The following is a 17757-nucleotide window of genomic DNA, read 5'->3' as shown; positions in this document are numbered from 1 at the left end:
TTAATGTAAAAGAAAGAAGTACACTCTTAAGAGATAAAAGGAGAAATTTTAGTTAAAATATTTTACAATAAAATAATTATGATTATAAACCTCTTCAGTTAAATATATACACATTACATGGCATTTTAAAAAGAATGAACTTATTAAAGTTTCAAGCAGATCTAATGCACAAATCCACCACTTTGTCAGCTTAGACTGTAACGTCAGTTTTAACATTTGTAAATAGTTGTGTCAGACTAATGGCATTGTTTTGTGCAAAACTAAAAAAATTACGAAAACCATATCTCCAAATCCTTCCATTCCCACAGTAAATAGTTAGAAAAGGTAGTCTGCACATACACACACTTACACACACAAACTTTGATTGCATACAGAGGTTAGAATGACCAGCACTAAAATAACCCCCATCTCTACAAAATAATCAATTTCTTGAACTGATGTAGTTTTTGAAAATTACAAATATTAAGTGCTAGCAAATTGTGCTTTTAGGCAGCCACATGGCCAATAAGGTAGATGTTGTCATAAAGGTGCCCTACAAAATCTTCACTAATATTCTGTGCGGCTCGTCGTGTATTTCGGATGAATTCTCTCTTTGACATTTTGTTCTTCACATGAGGGCTGGTTAGATCAATGGAAAGTAGAATCAAAGAGTAACACAGTACATAAACTGCATCTATACAAGAAAAAAATATAAAAGGAAACGGTGATCATTACAAATATTTTCTGAATCTTACCAAGTCTTCAGCATCTGGGCCTATAACTATACATATAGGTACATAACAATAAAAAGGGATATCCCACCAACATAAAATTTAGTGTACCAATTTTCAAAGTAATGACATCAGCACATTGCCAGATGAACAATTACAAATCTTTTAACTCTTCTACAATATCGAAAAGTCACTGATGGCTCTATACACATTAATTTAAATGGATTCTTGAAGTTTTTATAAACTAAGGTCAACATCCAGCTAAAGCTTATCTTTAAATATCTTTAAAAGCAGTCCCATTGCTGAAAACTGGCTCCCCAGCAACCGATTAGAAATGCTTATTAACTTCAGTGAGGCCCCAAATTCCCTCATTTCTCTGGTACTATCCACAGGGCAAAACGTTAAGTGTGTAAGTCTTTGCAAGAGGGAGTTTAGAGATAGTACAGACTGTAAACACAGAAAAATTGAAGGAAAGATATCATGTTTATCCCTCAACACTTCTCAGTTGGGTCTAAGAAAAGAATCTGTACATTTTTTTTTCTCTTTTTTTTTTTTTTTAGCCCAAACAGGATGATGCCTGAATATTCAACATAGGTGAAAGACCCTCCCAAGCCATATATGTACTTCGACAAATATTTTAGATGCTGCTTGCGTATTTATTGTGAGCAGTAACATCAACCAAATATGTACAGAAATAGAGTGATTCACTGAATCAAAGCTCTTTTTGCTTACCAGGGCTAAGGCCAAGCTCTCTCATCAAATCAGGGTTACAAGCACAGAATCTGTGAGAGAACTTTGTTATAAGAGTCTCAAGGTACTCCCCACGCTCCTCAGGGGCATGAATATGTCTGAAGAACTCTCTCAGTGCATTTGGTAAGAATTGATTTCTGAAGTTGTGCAGCGTCACAAGGTCATCCAAAACATCTCGCCTGGTAGAAGAAAATCCCACATTATTAGAGATGTTTCTTTTACCTATTTACATATGAAAATGTAGGTTTAAAAATCAGTACGAAAGGTTTAGGGTAGTTGGAGCTTTAGAATAGTTTATTAGCTTTACTTTGGTTGAAGGACAAAATTATCACTAACATTGCAAAGACAGTAATATAAATAGCACTTACAATAGCAACCAAATATGAAAATATACATTAATTAGCAGTTTACATTTCTTCATATGCAAAGTCACTTATACTACACATAAAGGCTTCAATTCCTTTAAGCAATGTGACAGTCATTTAAAGAGACAGTTAAGAGAACACATTTCTGTGTATCTTGCAGGTTTTGTTGCCTAAGTAGAAGCTGTTATAGCAGTATCTTGTTAAAAACCGGCTTAAGTTAGATAAAATTTGCTCTCAAAGCCCCTTTAAAGTCTAAGTCCATCAGAGTGCAATGCAATGAAGTGTTTTCAACTGCACACAGAAACAACGAAATCAGACTAGCCTAAACACATAGAGATGAAGAAGACATTTGAAGCAAACTTGGAAATAAATTTGAGCGACACAAAGAATATTCTGTTACACTGGTCCTTTCTATTAAACAGTTCAATACTAAGAGGGACATCTAGAAACCCAGTTTAACTTTTAGTGCCTGATTACACTCCATGAAGGGAGGATGAATAGCAGAAGGTGTTGATAAAATTAACTTGCAATCTCATCTGATAAATGGTTTTGTATTTCTTCTACTATACCAAAACTTGATAATCTGAAGCTTTATAGTACAGGACTGTCAGTGGTGATGATACTAAAAAATGAATTCTAATAGAAGGAGTTCTTTTGTAGTACAGGCTGAATAGGATGAGAAGCAGGAGAGGATTCCTGCTGTAAATGCTGCTGTCCCTCTGCTCATCCTATATAAGTCCAGTTATTATTTTCCTCCTCTTACAACTTTCATTTGAACTGGTAGTTGGTGCCCCTCTTTCCTGATACTGCACCACCCCAACCTGAAGGTACTCTGATGGGCAAAAGAAAGCACTGTGGAGGTGGAAGAGCATGCTACAGTAGGGGGTAGAGTTCCCTACCACAATCAAATAGTGGTTAGATAATCCATTATTAATTAAAAAGCTACTGCCACTTCATAAAAGGACTGTTTTTCCTGCTTAACACCAAAAAGAAAGACCAAATCAAAAAAAGCAACAAAATATCTACAAGTCGTGAACATCATACAGCACAAACTATTGTGTGCAGTTTGAATGCACGCTACAGCTTACACACGATTTATATGAAGAACTGCAAAACCAGAGAAATAGCACACTATGTGAGATTGATTAATTGGTTATAAGTAATATTTTCAAGGGTTCTTATAAGGTGTTATAGTCACAAATTCTAGAACCAAGAAACTGTTCAGATTTAGCAACAGCATTACCTAGCTGTGTTTTAATATAGTTTTACATCAATAAAATTATATTAATATAAACAAAATATTTATTATTGAATGGTGCTGTACACAGAGAATAGCTGTTTTCTCCTTGCAAGAAATTCAAGTTACCTTTCATCAAGATAGATTCGCAGCTTCTTCCAATTTAGTGTTCTTGTGCAGAAGATAAACTTAGCAATTTCCTTTGGCGAATCGTCTAGTATGCCTTTGGACATGAAGTAGTTGACTCCCTGAGATAAAAGATATGTACATATAAATATGTTTAATCTTCATATTACGTTTAGGAACAAGCACTGTCCTTAGCAATGTAGGAACATAATGCAACCATATATATATATATATATATATTTAAGCAGAATTATTCCTCTTCCATTCAGTAACATTTCAACATGCACAATACAATCTAAAAGGAACTTAATACGTTGTTATGGTTGAGATTTTACATATACTCACAGTAGGATATTTAAAATTATGAATCCCATAATTCTGTAGTATCTCATTTACAGTGTAGACTAATATTTTGGTTTTAAAACTATCAAAAATTGTATTTAAAATGCTACAGGGACCATAACTTTTAATTTCATAACTTTTGTAGAGAAGAAAATCTTAGCCATAATGTGTTTTGTCTTTTAAATCTTTGACTAATACATGTGAGAACATTAATGTTTATGATGCATCACATTCAAATAGATGCATTAAATGCATTTGTTTAAATGTGTAATAACGCAAATAAACACAAGCACACTGATTTCAAAGCATAGGTAAATATAAACATATACAAATGTGCATACACATAAATAAGAACACTGCATCAATATATAAATACCTTAAGAAAAATAGAACTATTGTGTATATTTAATATTCATATTATAATTTCCACAATTTTCTACACTTTGCCAAGCACACATTTCTTATACCACACATGCCAAATTTCATTTAAAAATAAAAATATTTTGTAAAAAATATTTCAACGATATCCTGAATTCTTTATGTTCACTGCAATATCCCAAAGCATGAGAACTTTTTCCTTTGATCAAAACCACCTTGATGGATTTTTAAAATGTTCAAATGTTCCACTAACAAAAATCTAATCAACTAGCTTAATTTCACTTTGCCAGGGAGTGGGAGCAGTTTTAAGAATTTGTTAAACAGAAATTTTACGTTCCTTAATTACAGTATCTATTACACCATAACATTAAAATAATGTAAAATGTGTACGGGAGTGCATCTCAGTGTAGGCAGCGTACACTGAGGTAGTGCCACTACCCATGTCACCTTTAAACACTTCTGAAATCTTCTGAAATGAAACCACTATTTTTTTGTAAGTCTGCCCTTTTAGTTTATATTGTATACATTACATCTATAAACATGTAGGGGAAACCTGTTCAGTCTATAAACTAACTTCCCAGTGCCATGCAATTTTGCTTAAAAAAGAAATAAAGTACTGAGCATAGGTTTGGAAAGATGTTTTATGAAGTGGATCAGTAAAACAAAATCTCACTTATATCAAGTAAAAATAAATTAGAATATATGCCCTGAGATACAGAGTCAGATACCTAAAATATCCATGACAAGTGAAAAGCCAATAAACACATGTAGTATTATCTAACCTTTTTTTTAACCAGTCCATAATTTTTAATATTTACAAAAAATAGCAGTGGAGAAGCATACTTTATTTTTAAAAGAATGCTTTCTAAAATAAATACAAATATAAAGGCTTTATACAGTTAAGAAAAAAATAAACCAGAAGTTTTAGTGCCTGATTTTAAGAATTCTTATTTGTGACAGTAATGAAATGTACTGCATTATACGTCTGCATTTAAGTCCAAATTAAATTATATTTAAGTCTGTTTGAAATAAGGATGGGCAATGTATGGTTAAGTACTTTCTTGAATTAGAGGTAAATGGGAAAATAAAAATGGGAGACCAAAATGAATATGAACCTTTTACTAATTTCTCAAGTATTTTGGCGGTGTGTATGTGACTAACAGCAGGACACCAGGGCTTCACTATTCTTTACACTTTTGGCTTAACTATGCCTCCTTTACTTATATCCTGACTTAATGAGACTTTAGCATTTGCTTCACTAAGAAGTGCTTGTTTAAGGTAATATAAACTGGACCCTGTCAAAGAAGTTTCAGTAACGCTCTACTTTTAAAAGCATTTATGCTGCAGCTATTTAACGAACACTTCTGCAACATATCCAGAAAATACCTGGCACTTCATAGATGAAACAACATGAAAACAGCATCTACTTTAAGACAAACAGGGGATTGATTTTTCTGTGTCAGTAAAAGCAGTAAGTCATTTCTTTTGTGTATTAGATTACAACTCAGTGTAGGATCCTTATCTGATACTCTAATGAGTCTTTGCAAAACGTTTTTATCCCGTCTCTTAATTCCCTCTCTCTCCCCACCACACACAATCTCTTAACAATCTCTCTCTGTGAATGCAGTCTCTTTATTCATTTTCCTCATCTCTTTCACAAATAAACAGGGTATAAATTAAATACACTTCAATGCATGCCATCATCTTTAGTTGCTTTTTATTTCTTCCTAAGCAACCACAAATACTTTGCAGCAATAGAAATTTGAAGATTTCTCTTCAAAGTTCTTAAATTTTGGCTCATAGCAAATTAAATTTATTTTCAAGATTTAAGGCATGTCATCAAATCTGCTTTCTGTGACACTGTAAACACTGCCTTGTATTCCTCTCAAAACCCACATCTCACATAAATCCCTTTATGAAGCTAGAATGGTTGCTTGTGGCAGGTATAGTAACTGAAATAAATAGTTCTACACGCTAGTAAAATCTATGCTAATATTATTTTTCAGTCATCTGGTGATTCTTCTAGGTAATGTTTGACTGAATTCAGCTAGGCAGATCTGAGCCACTATCCACCAGGTCTGAAGAGGTCTTTTTAACACTTAGAAATAGAGCAGGATGAGCTGGTTTGGAGGAACTGTAATTAGGTGAACAGCACAACACCCTAGATTGCCAGCAGCTCTCAAAGTTCTGCAAGGAACCTGTTTGCCCCTATGATATTCTCAGCATTATAGAGTTAGGAAAGATGCCTTGCCTTCCATGGCCAAGAAGACAGCTCTGGATAAAATCTTCATGGATGAAGGAGTACTTTGATTGTATGTGGAAACAGCAATTATAACTATAGCCCAATAGTTACAAGAAAAGTAATTCATTGTATTTACATAACTTATTTTCTATAATTGCTCTTTTTTTTTTTTTCCCAAAGCATGTAATAAGCTTTTCACAAAATGCGTATATTACCCACCTATTCTGTTACAGCACTGACACCTCTAGCTTACGTTCTCTAGTTCCCAAGAGTCTTTCCATTCATTTATATCCATACAGGACAGCTAAAAATCAAAAAGTTTTCTTTTACAAAATTGGTTTAATTTTTGCATTGATTTTATTCTCTCATAATAGTACTTCCAGAATTTTTCAGTAAAGTAGTTAACATTAAAACATTTGTAGTTGCCTTGGACTTTTCTGTTTAGTTACACATACAAAGCAAACCAACCATACTCTAAGTAGGTAACACAGAACTCTCTGAAATCACGTTTCCTCTCCTCCTACACATATACGTTCTTTGTTTTTTAATATTTAAATGGAATTGTCTGCCGAATCAGAAGTAGGAGATGATGCTTTTTACCTAATGGACATTTAAAAATACTACAGCTAAATATATGACAAATATATTTGTTAATAGAGACAAATTTCACTTAATATTTGAAATCTGACATAAACATTTGTACACTGCTCTATTTGTTCAGCTTACGTAGTTTTAAAAGGTGACTAAGGAAATCGCTAGTAGAATATCAACATTAGCATTTTCAGTTGATTTTTCCAGGCTTTCATAGGATTATGTAAATATCAACACAAAATGCAGATTTCTTTCTAGACTGTGCTATATTAAAAAAAAAAAAAAAAAAAAGGAGGATTTTGATCACCAAATAAATTTAAACGTTCTTAATAAATGATTAGGAAATACGGGAATTCAAGTAAAACTACTAGCTTGATTATATAGATGATTTTCTGGGGGGCAGCGACTCTGCTTTTATGTTGTATGTAAATAAAGGCCTCTGGCCTTTTCTATCCCCAATTTCTATTTGGGGCTTCTAGATAACACTAACATGATTAGTAAATGATAATTAGAAATGTACAGTATTATTATTTATATTTCTTTTCTAACACAAATACAGTATCTTAATACATTTCATGGTGATTCTTCCAGAACAGAACACAAGTACTGATTTTATATTTTCCAGTAGGTATTTATAAGGTTCTTTTCCTAAGTTATCAAGTCATACAGTGATTTACTCATTTGGTGACAAATGTGGACACAATATAAAACATCCACTTCAACAGCCTCTTTCATGGCACGTCTTTAAAATACAGTCTCAGTGATACACACTTGTGATGCCATCTTTTAATTGTAGAAATATTTTTCATGTTACGCAGCTTCCATAACTGGTAATTTAGATGACTGAAGCTCTTTGACTTAAAAGGACAGCTTTCAAAATGGTTTCAACTCTCTCATCCATTCCACCTTTTCACATAGTTAGAAGGGAAGTTGAAATCACATAGAACTTCTTGTCCCTGTCACATGCACATACTTTTAATATTCTTAGGAGAAATAAATCAATGCATCTCATCCTTGGCTTGCTTAGTAGATCACTATGAAATGGGATAACTGTTCCAAAAATTTGGCTAGAAATATACAGCACAGTAAATATTCTATTATCTACAGACTAGCTATAATTAAAAGCCAGGTAAGGTAGCTTTATGCACATCACTAAAAATTCATTTATAACCAAGAACAGAAAACTCACATCCCTAGTAAAAAGTAAGGGCAGTTGGTAATGAATGAACCAATTTCCATAAAACTGGAAAGCCAAGTACACTGTAAACACTGTCTCTGCTGACTGTATTTATGCTGTTATTATGCTACATAAAGGATATCCTGACCTCTATGAAATCCATATAAATAAATGCTATCAAGCAGAATCTTTAAGAACTGCTATCATCAAGAATGAAACAGAAATTAGAACTTCTTTCCTGACCAAAGTATTTTTCCACCTTCATTTCCAATCTTAAATCCATAGCATAGCCCCGTGTAATAAACTTGACAGCATATTTTGTAGAGAGTTGCTTACAAGCTGAGTCATAAGCATACATGATATGGAATAAGCACTGCATGAAGAACGTTTTGCATATGCCACACACTCCTTAGAATAAAATACAGCAGAGACCATGTAGGCAGATTAAACAACAGAATATTCATATTCAAGTCTTAATACTAACACTAAGGCACCCCTTCTCCCAAAAGAAAACAAAAAAATGTTCCAAAATCTTGGCTACAGTGGTGCTGCCATTATGATGAAGAACCAAACAACAAACAAAAGAACAGAAACCAAACATGCATTGGAAGGTTTTCAGATTGTGTAATGTGATTATGCACATCCTTTCAGCAGAATGTGAGCACCTGCTATGAATTATGCAAGCTCATGCACACAACCGATACATTAAATTACAGCAGATATCACAACACCATGCACACAACAATGGCTAACCAGAGAATCCTACCACAAAGTGTGTAGATGCTCTTCCCTACCCCGTGAGCCACCGCTAGCTCTGGAGCTGTTGCTGTGGAGCCTGGTTACCCATTTTCATGACATGGGCGGTGTCCTTTGGAGAATCTTGCTCCTGTGGCTGTAAATATTCCTATTTTTATAGTACTTTGACCAGGTCTGTTATCAAATGTAAAGCAGAGTTTGGCAGGAAATTCCATGACAATTTGTCATAGTGGAATGTCATATCATATATTCCAGTCACAGTGTCCTTATAATAATAATTCTGCCAATATCACAGTTGTAAACAAGAAAAGCAATGGTATCTGAATTCTCCTGAAACTCAGGCCCTGAATGATTCCTGCCAGGCTATGGTGCTCCACAGGGAGAGAGGAACAGAAGCCCTTAGGAGATATCCTGAAGCTTTAATCTCTCACTAGGCCTGACAAAGTCTGTTCATATTGCCACTGTAGAATATAACTATAATGAAACCAGAAGGAACGTAGCATAACAAATTTAATATCTAGTTTAGGTATACTATAAAGTATCTCTAATTTGCTCATCTTCATTTCCTTGAAAAATACCAACACCTTTATTCAGTGCGTTTTATGATGGCTCCAAATACTTTAAACCTACCACAATTGCTTTAAATTATGTTGGAACATAACAATATATTAAAAACAGTATATTTTAAACTGAAATATGAAATGAAAAATTATCCTAAAACAAATTGAAAGGCAAATAAAAATTTGTGGGGGCAAGGCTGTTGCCAATTAAAACTTCATATATCCTTGAAAACACAGTGTTTCATTTGCAAAGCTTTACATTTATTACTATATTCATTAAAATCCTGCTGAAAATCAATGCTTATCACTCGAGCAGCAAGGTGCTGATAAGACATCTCAGCACTGTGTATCAAAGTTCAAGGCAGAGCTCTATGAGAGAAGTTACAGAATACTATAATTTGTGACTAATAAAAGTAGTGTGTTTCTTTATCAAGCAGAATATGAGGTAAAGCATGAATTTAAACAAAATCCCATTATTGTAATGATTCATATGACTGTTTTCTGCATCCTACCAGCCAAGTGAACTATTGGCTCCTGGAAGTATATCTTTTCATTACTCTTAATTCTTTTCCTACTTTGGATTTATTCAATTGCCACTTCCTTGTGTATGTATAAACATATGCAGGAAGTTAATATTCCCTTTTGTTCAGTACTGTCTACCAACTCTTCCTAGGAAACATGAAGCAGGAGGAGTCTGGTTGTGTACACAAAAGACTCTCTTTGTCACTTTGTCATTAACTGTGTATTTCCCAAGCAAAAGCTGTCTACTCTCAAACTCTTTTCTTCTTTGAAAGGTGACAGAGAGAGGGCAGAAACTGACTTTCCCAGCTAGTTACATAAATTAATAAACGGAAACCTTTTAGCTTGACATGGGGTATTTTTTTGAAAATAAATGTATGGCATTACATACTATAAAGAAAATTAGGTTTATGCAGAACAAGTGTCCACAGAAGTCAAACCAATCTGTTGGGTAGTTCAGCAGTAAATCTTTTTCCATAATATTTCAAGATGCATTCCTTGACAGTGAAAGTTTAAAAATGCTTTACAAGAAATTGCAGTTGTCACAGAAGTAATTGCTGTCACTTTACACCTCATCCTGCTTTGCATGAAGTCAACTAAGTGTGATCAAATCCATACTGTGAAGCAGCATTTTAGTTTAAGTATACATATTATTACCCTTTTTAAGTTTTGCACTACCTCTTCAGCTAGGATTTCCCCTTGTTCCCATGCCAATACGTGATTATGAGTTTCTGGCATCCATAGGTCAGACTATGGTACAGAGCATTTAAGAGGCAAGCCATGTAAATGATGTGCACAGGTACCATATGCAAAAAAGATCAAGAAGGGGCTGTATCTTAGTATTAACCAGTCCTACTACAGAACAAATACCTATTAAAACTTTGCTTCTAGTATGTCTATGGCTATAAAACAACAGTCATAATTAAACTATTTATTACTGTCAACAACAGTTTACTTACCTCATCAGGGTTGGCATTAAAGGTGAGACTGCCCTCATCTAGCTGCATATACAATTTTCTAAAGGAAAATCCTAGAGGTGGATTCTTATTGTATATAGAACAGTGACCCCAAGTGGATTTGCACAACCTATGAAAACAGAATTAGTCTATTATCAAAATTCTTTTCTGTATTTCATATATTTACAGAATCAATGTAGTCAATGTTGCAAAACCAAACACCCAAACAGTAAGAAAAAGGTTGATTGTAACGCTTAAAGCCTTTTGCATGTGTATTGCTCAAGTCTTCAATGATATGATGATTTTTTTCTTTTGCAGGTTTTGGTGTATTTGAATGAAATCTCAAAATGCATCCCAGTAGGTGGCTTCATAACGACATCCACACAGCTGGGACCTCTGGAACTCTAGTACCTGAACAGTGGGTAACAAGTGACAAGTTGTTCTCCTGCAGCAGTATCAGAGATTAAAAAGTTGTGTTTATTTTCTTGTGCTCCAGTTTTGCAGTGAGTGAGATGCCACATCTGCATCAAATTATCCAACTCATTACTTTCTACCTGTCCTTTTTCCAGTCTTGACCAGTCTGGGTTACGTGATCCAACCCCACCACTCCGTGCACATTTCATCTATACTTTCCATTAGTTCACAGTTTCTTTTCTTTCTATCCCACCCTGACTCTGTATCAGTTTCATCAGTTTCTGTCCCTCATCCCAGTTTCTTTGATGACACCACCTGAACTTCCCTTGAACCATCACTTCCTAGGCACTTTGTTTGTTATATAGATTCCTTATTTCAGTTGTGGTTTTGTTTTAAGGCATCTGTTTTGTAAATAATTGACCACAATAGTCAGAATTCAGCAGGTAACTACCGAGAATGTGAAAGAATGGTTTTCAGATCAGGAACCTGAGTCCTATTTGGACTGAGTTCAGAACTACAACCACAGGACTTGCTGAAGTCTAAACTCAAACACATCCAATACAAATGGAATATTAAGAACTAAGATGTTTGCAGATATCATGTGAACTGAGACTTTTATAAATTTGCTAAATAAGGACAGGTTTTCACCACCAAACTTTATGCTTGGAAGGAATATTTGTGAAGATTTCACTGAATATTTATATATATATATATATAAATATATATATATTTATATATTTTTTATATATATATATACACATATATATGTATATATATATATATCAAATATATATAAGAGGTATTTCACAGAACGAAATATTTCTGAGTGAAATACACTTTTTACCTGTATGCTAAGAATATACACTGCATACAATTGTTTAATTAAGAAGCTATAGTATACTTATGCTTTAGTACTGGAAATCTACTTGTGTTTTGTATGGTTTTCATACTAAGGGTCAAAAACAGTACAACCTCCTGAAATGTTAAGAAGTACATAAACTTAGAAGCTTAGTAGGACCTTCACCAGAATTCCTATTTTCTGTCAAGACAACAGTCTCCAACAACAGAACAACTGTGACTAAGAAATAATTGCATTACTCTATTACTGCAGTTCATAAAATATAATAGGAAGGGAAACTGCTTCAAATGCAGATGGGCAAATAGATGACGGAAGGAGAAAACAGAGCACAAATAAAAGAAAATAAACAGGACCTGGAACAATAATCCATTTATTATATTAATACTACTTACTGTCAGTTAAGTTAAGGGGTAAGACTATGTTGTGAAAGAAGACACATTCTGCTGACCATCTACTCTAAGCTAGGTATACTTTCATATGAGTCTTCCCCAGTGTTATAAAACACCAAATATCAAAGATGGTGCTTGCAATTCAATTTTGATCTTATACTATTTTATTTGATAGAATATTCCATTATTTATTTCCTGGACACATAAACAAGCAGAATTACCTCTGCGAGTTATATAAATGCATTTCAGCTGTTGTTCAGCTGCAGAAATTCCATGATATATTTGCAGAAATGACCTTTTATTTCCCTGTTCCTTCTGTCACTGTCTTCCAAATACAAACACTTAGGTTGCTCTAAGATAAGTAAAGTAGATGAGTTCTCATTCCTTTCTCTCTGGAGCTTTAGTTGAATAGATTGGCTTGCTTGAGCTAGATATTTATTTGAAGTTCAGAGAAGTAATAATACAAACAGTTCAGCTGTGTGTTAATACAAAAGGGAAGACAAGTCCATTTTTTTCCCCATGATATAATCAAACAGGTTTGTAGTAATACACATATATGCTTACACCAAGCACACTTGTTTGTACAGTAACATCTACTAATACTTGATAGTAATTACAAATCCAGAATAACATTTTAAAACTGTACTCAAGTTTCTCCTTTTAACTTAGCAAAGGTTTTCTAAGGATTGAACAACACAAAATGCATTTTGAGACAACATTTAAGTTTAATAATTGTTTTTACTATTTCCAGGTAACAATTTTTTGTTTGTTTGTTTTGCTTACCCTTGCCAGAGAAGCTCATCATTAGCAAGATCCTGCCAGACGCACGAAGCTAGACAGAGATCAGTTGCATTCAGGTATGACAAAATGGTAAAACTAAGCTCTGGTGGCAGCATTTCCAAGTTAATGAATCCTTCTTGCTCTTTAGATTTTCTTGTCTTTAATAGATGGTAGATATCAATGCCTCCTTGGGTTTGTTTCCGGTGGCTTGTATTGTTAGAAACATTGTTAGTAGCTATCCTCCTGCCATGTTCTCTGGTAAGATAGCCTTGTCCACTGTACCCTTGCTGTTGCAGTTGCTGGTTCCTAGCAACTCTCCAGAGTCCCTGACCCATCTGCGAGCCTGTTGGACATAAAAATACAAGTTAAATATTCTCAGCTATTTAAAAATATTTGTAAGACAGAGTCAGGTCAGATTAGAAAATTAAAATTGGAAGTTTGTTCTGAATAACAAAAAAGTGACTTTTATCAAAGTTATGCTGACAGTTTATTCTGTCTACAAAGGAGCAACTACATAAATACTGGAAACAAAAATCATAATAAAAACTAGAAGATTTTTTTCCAAATGTTTCCTTGCTTCAAGAATTACAAAATTAACAAAAAAACTTCTGCAAACAGTATCACAGATTATTTATGTCTGATGCAAGTTAAGAAGACCCAACCAGCAGAGCATTTGTAATTATCTTTTTCACGCTTCCTTTAAATGTAATTAAAAAAGCTTATTTAGAAATACTGAAATGCTATAAAATGTAAGGAAAAATGAAATTGTCCTCAGTATTGGAAAGCACATAAAAATAGGCTGACATTAAGGCAACACTTAACTTAGGAATGGCTTTTAGCTACAGTATTTCTAACTTACTTCAGTGATTATATATTAAGGATTCACTTTGTTTGTGAGAACTCAAAACCTTTGGTTTATAAGAGATCCACCAGATGGTCGGTAGATAACATAGAAAGGTAAGAAAAAAAAGTAAAGTGAAAAAAGTTTTTGAAAATCCTGAAAACTGTAGGAACCACAGTGACCTACCTAAGCTTTTCTTTCTTTTTTTTTTTTTTTTTTTTTTTTTAAAAGCACTGTGACAAAGAATAAAGAAATAAATTTAAGGCAACACTGAGGTTGAATTCTGAAATCATTGTGACAGTAAGTTCAGTTACTGTGTTGAACAATTCTCCAAAATGTAAGGCCACTGCTTTGAAAGCCTGGAAGTCTTGATTGGAACACAAGGTGGTGTCTATTCCTCTCTTTGCTGTTCCTCTCTACAGCCTTTTCAATGTCTGCATTACGATCTCATATCCCAAACCCTTGAGAGGTACCCCAGAAGTACTTAGACTGAATGTAAGAGACAGGATTAAACGTCACCTCACACAAAAACTCACTGGCTTCTGTATTTACTTATCACAACTTGTACACTGCATCCATTTATTTTTGTCAAACTTGGCTGCAGATTGTAATAAAGACAACAGATCCTCTAAGCTATTCAGGTTCAATGATTTCTGAAAGCCACAATTCAAATTTCAGTAATAACCTGCATTTACTAAGAGGGAAAATTAAAGTATAATATATCACACTAATTCATTATTGGAATATTGTCTGAATCCCATCACAAGTAGTGCGTATATGGTGATACATCTGATGTTCTGGCTTTTGCTACAATGACAGACCACTCCAAGTAATCATAGTAGGAATCTGCAAGATCCCGATGCTGGCTTTCGAGAAAGAAACCTGTATGGTTTGTTAGGATCTCACATGCATTTAAAGTTATTTATATTTTACTAGCAGAGGGAATTAAAAATGGGACTTTAAAAGTGTTAAAAGTTGGCAAGAGATGGAAACTGTTCTACATATGCAGAAAGAAACAGGCCACAAATAAGGTGAGTGATGAAAATGAAGAAATTACAGAAAATATAGAAAAAAGAGCATAAGCAATGGAAAGCCCTTGGTAATTTGTGCCGATGTTTACAAAATCCAGATGTAAATTAAACACGTATTCAAGATAAAGAACTGCCTACATCTTTAATTGCCCAGCTAGATTAAAATAAGAGGTAGCAACTTTTTTTTTCTTAAAGCAATATGATTCCCAGAGCTGTAGTTGCTCAGTGCTACTTTTTTCTGTCTTTGAACAGCTAAATCTCTCCAAGGAGAAGGAATGTTAATCCCACAGGAGGATCACCAGTGCTGTTGCAATAAAGTCAAGAGCTATTAAATGAATCAATGTTAGGTGTGCCAGAATTGGCATTTGGGACTACAAGCATAAACCCATCAAGTCTCCTGCCACTCCCAACTCCAGCTGCTGCTTCTATTGCTGGAAAGAGCAGACAGGGTATATTTGTGCAGTAAAGAACGAAGCTCAGAACCAGTTTGTTTGGGTAGGCCACACAAAAGCCAGGAGCTAGGAGGAGACTTTCCTAGGGGATGAAAAGTGCAGATAAAGAAAATTTCTGAGCAAATACAGCCTTTCAAAAAGGGTTACTATCGGTGAACTAGAGGATTCAATTAAGATGGCATTCCTATTTTGCTAGGCAATGTATATAAGCAAGAAAAAATACAACAGCATTCAAATATTAAACATGAAATTTTACATAGTAAGAAATAATAAAACCTATGTGAACTGTGTATGTCAAGTAAGGAGAAAGGAAAGTTCTGCTAGATCTTCTCATTAAGGTAGTTTTTTGTTAGCCAAATTAAGGAATGCATTTTGCTAGTATTTTTGACATCTACTCTGATGTTAGTTTCCATCATTATAGAAAAGCTACATTTCTATATATGTTTGTTAACTGCAAACTGATAAAAGAAGTATTTCAAAAGCATTAATGATTTGGACATACTTTATATATGTCCATATAAATAAAAGGCCAAAAAAAGTAGCAACAAGAAATTTTCAAGGCTCTGAGGTACATTAGGGATCATATTGTAGCAAACTGCATAACTGTAATATACCAAAAAGACAAGACAGAAAGAACAACAGCAACAACAGCAGTATATGAAACAGACTGTAGGAAGGCTGCGCCCAGTGAGTTATCAAGCAAACTTTATGGTGTTTGGTAAAGATCTAGCAATTTTATAATAGCTTTCAAACCTCTTCAAGGTCAGATTATCTTTCTGTTTCGTATACAACACCTGTAAAGAATTTGGTCATGATTGCAGGGGATCAAGATTTCCTACCTAGGAAATTACATATTCAAATTTCAGTTGCTAGCTTACTGTCTTTACTGCAATACCCAGCTAGCAGTTCCTGTTCACAGAATATGCTCTGTTGAGCAATACTGAGCTAACAAGAGCACTAACACTTGCTGCTGGTTTATCACCCTACACAACGCTAAGCGTGACACATCACTTACAGCACAACCACTTCTAAATTATTTAACACAAAAAAGTGGCTCTGAGACAAAAACAAACAAACAAAACGATCAAGAAACTAGAGCTCTTATAACGTACTCACATACTTACACAAACGATACCACTGCAGAAATATTGTAAACAGGCTTTTAATTGATGCTCTATTCTAAGTACCAACTGAAGAAGTTCAGATGACGGGAAGAGAGACACAACCCAAACCACTCAGAAACGGCTGCTGGAAACTGACAGGCTTTAATGCATGTGCGGCTACCCAGCAGCTGCCATGCTTCATGTCTGTTGGATCGCGTCCGCCTTCCCCTATCAAGCAATCGCCTTTGGCTTTGCGGTAATCCTGGATAAACGCTGTGAGAACTGACTCGTAACACACGATGAGTCAACTCACTGCTATTACACGGCCCTTAGCGCAATGGCGCCCAAAAGTATATTTTCCAATTATTTTGAATGTCCATTTTCAACCTCCAGGTTCAGTAAGTCGCTCAAATGTGGGCACCAACCCTCCAATTGACATAACTTTATCTAACAATGGAAACCTTTGGGTGGTTTGAGCACACGAAGTAAGCAGGGAACACAACGTGAAGCATATTATTTATAAGGCGCTGACCCCCGTGGCTGTGCCTGCCCCACGCCTGATTTGGGTGCACAGGGCAGCACCGAACGGCGTCTCCCTCGCCTCGCCCCCTTACCTGGCTCTCCAAAGCCTGCTCGGAGACCTAAAGACAGGGCGCTGAGCGCTGCCCGCGTTAAACCAGAGGGGCTCGGTGGCTGCCACCCGGCCGGATAACGCCCAGCACAGGGGCCGGGCACAGATCTCCGGGGGGCTCCGTGCAGCGCCCATCAAACCCCGCGGGCAGGGCGCCCCGCAGCAGCCCCTCGGGCACCCCGGGCCCCCCCGGTCCCTTCTACTCCGGGAGAGGCGACGCCCCCGCGCCCCCATTGGCCCTTCCCGTTTGTCCGCCGCTTCCGATTGGCCGCACCGCCCGTCCGTCTGCCGCCGGCTGCCCCGCCGAGGGCAGCCCTCCGGGGCCCCTTACCTGTGCGGGCTCGGCTCCCAACCGCCGCCGCGACGAGCCCGCTGCCAGCCGGGGCGGGGGCCGCGCCGGGCAGAGCGGGGCTGGGTGGAGGGAGGAGGCAGGGGGAGCCCGGCAGCCCCTCGGGCGCGCAGGGAGGCCGCCGCCGCCGCGTCTCCTGCCGGGCTGGGGCTGTTGTTGCTGGAAGTGGCGTCACGGCGGAGGGACGCGCTGGAAGCGG

General features: G+C 36.0%; 1 protein-coding gene across 2 annotated transcripts; it reads right to left on the bottom strand.

The window, feature by feature from the left end:
* Window positions 1-95: 95 nt before the first annotated feature.
* Window positions 96-17708, bottom strand: FBXO8 (F-box protein 8). 2 transcript variants are annotated; one of them, XM_032187233.1, is made up of 6 exons: window positions 17541-17708; window positions 13155-13494; window positions 10713-10839; window positions 3192-3310; window positions 1443-1639; window positions 96-673 (listed from the first exon to the last, which is right to left on the bottom strand). In XM_032187233.1, the coding sequence occupies exons 2-6, from the start codon at window positions 13484-13486 to the stop codon at window positions 486-488; spliced, it is 963 nt and encodes a 320-aa protein (XP_032043124.1). In that variant the 5' UTR covers window positions 13487-13494; window positions 17541-17708; the 3' UTR covers window positions 96-485. The 2 variants fall into 2 exon arrangements, with proteins under 2 accessions (XP_032043124.1, XP_032043125.1); XM_032187234.1 differs by lacking the exon at window positions 17541-17708 and adding an exon at window positions 17193-17265.
* Window positions 17709-17757: the final 49 nt, after the last annotated feature.

This window comes from Aythya fuligula, chromosome 4 (genome assembly GCF_009819795.1).
Source record: "Aythya fuligula isolate bAytFul2 chromosome 4, bAytFul2.pri, whole genome shotgun sequence".
In the NCBI taxonomy this organism is placed as follows: domain Eukaryota; kingdom Metazoa; phylum Chordata; class Aves; order Anseriformes; family Anatidae; genus Aythya; species Aythya fuligula.
Note: the sequence above shows the minus strand (reverse complement) of the source record. Positions and strands in the feature narration are given on the sequence as shown.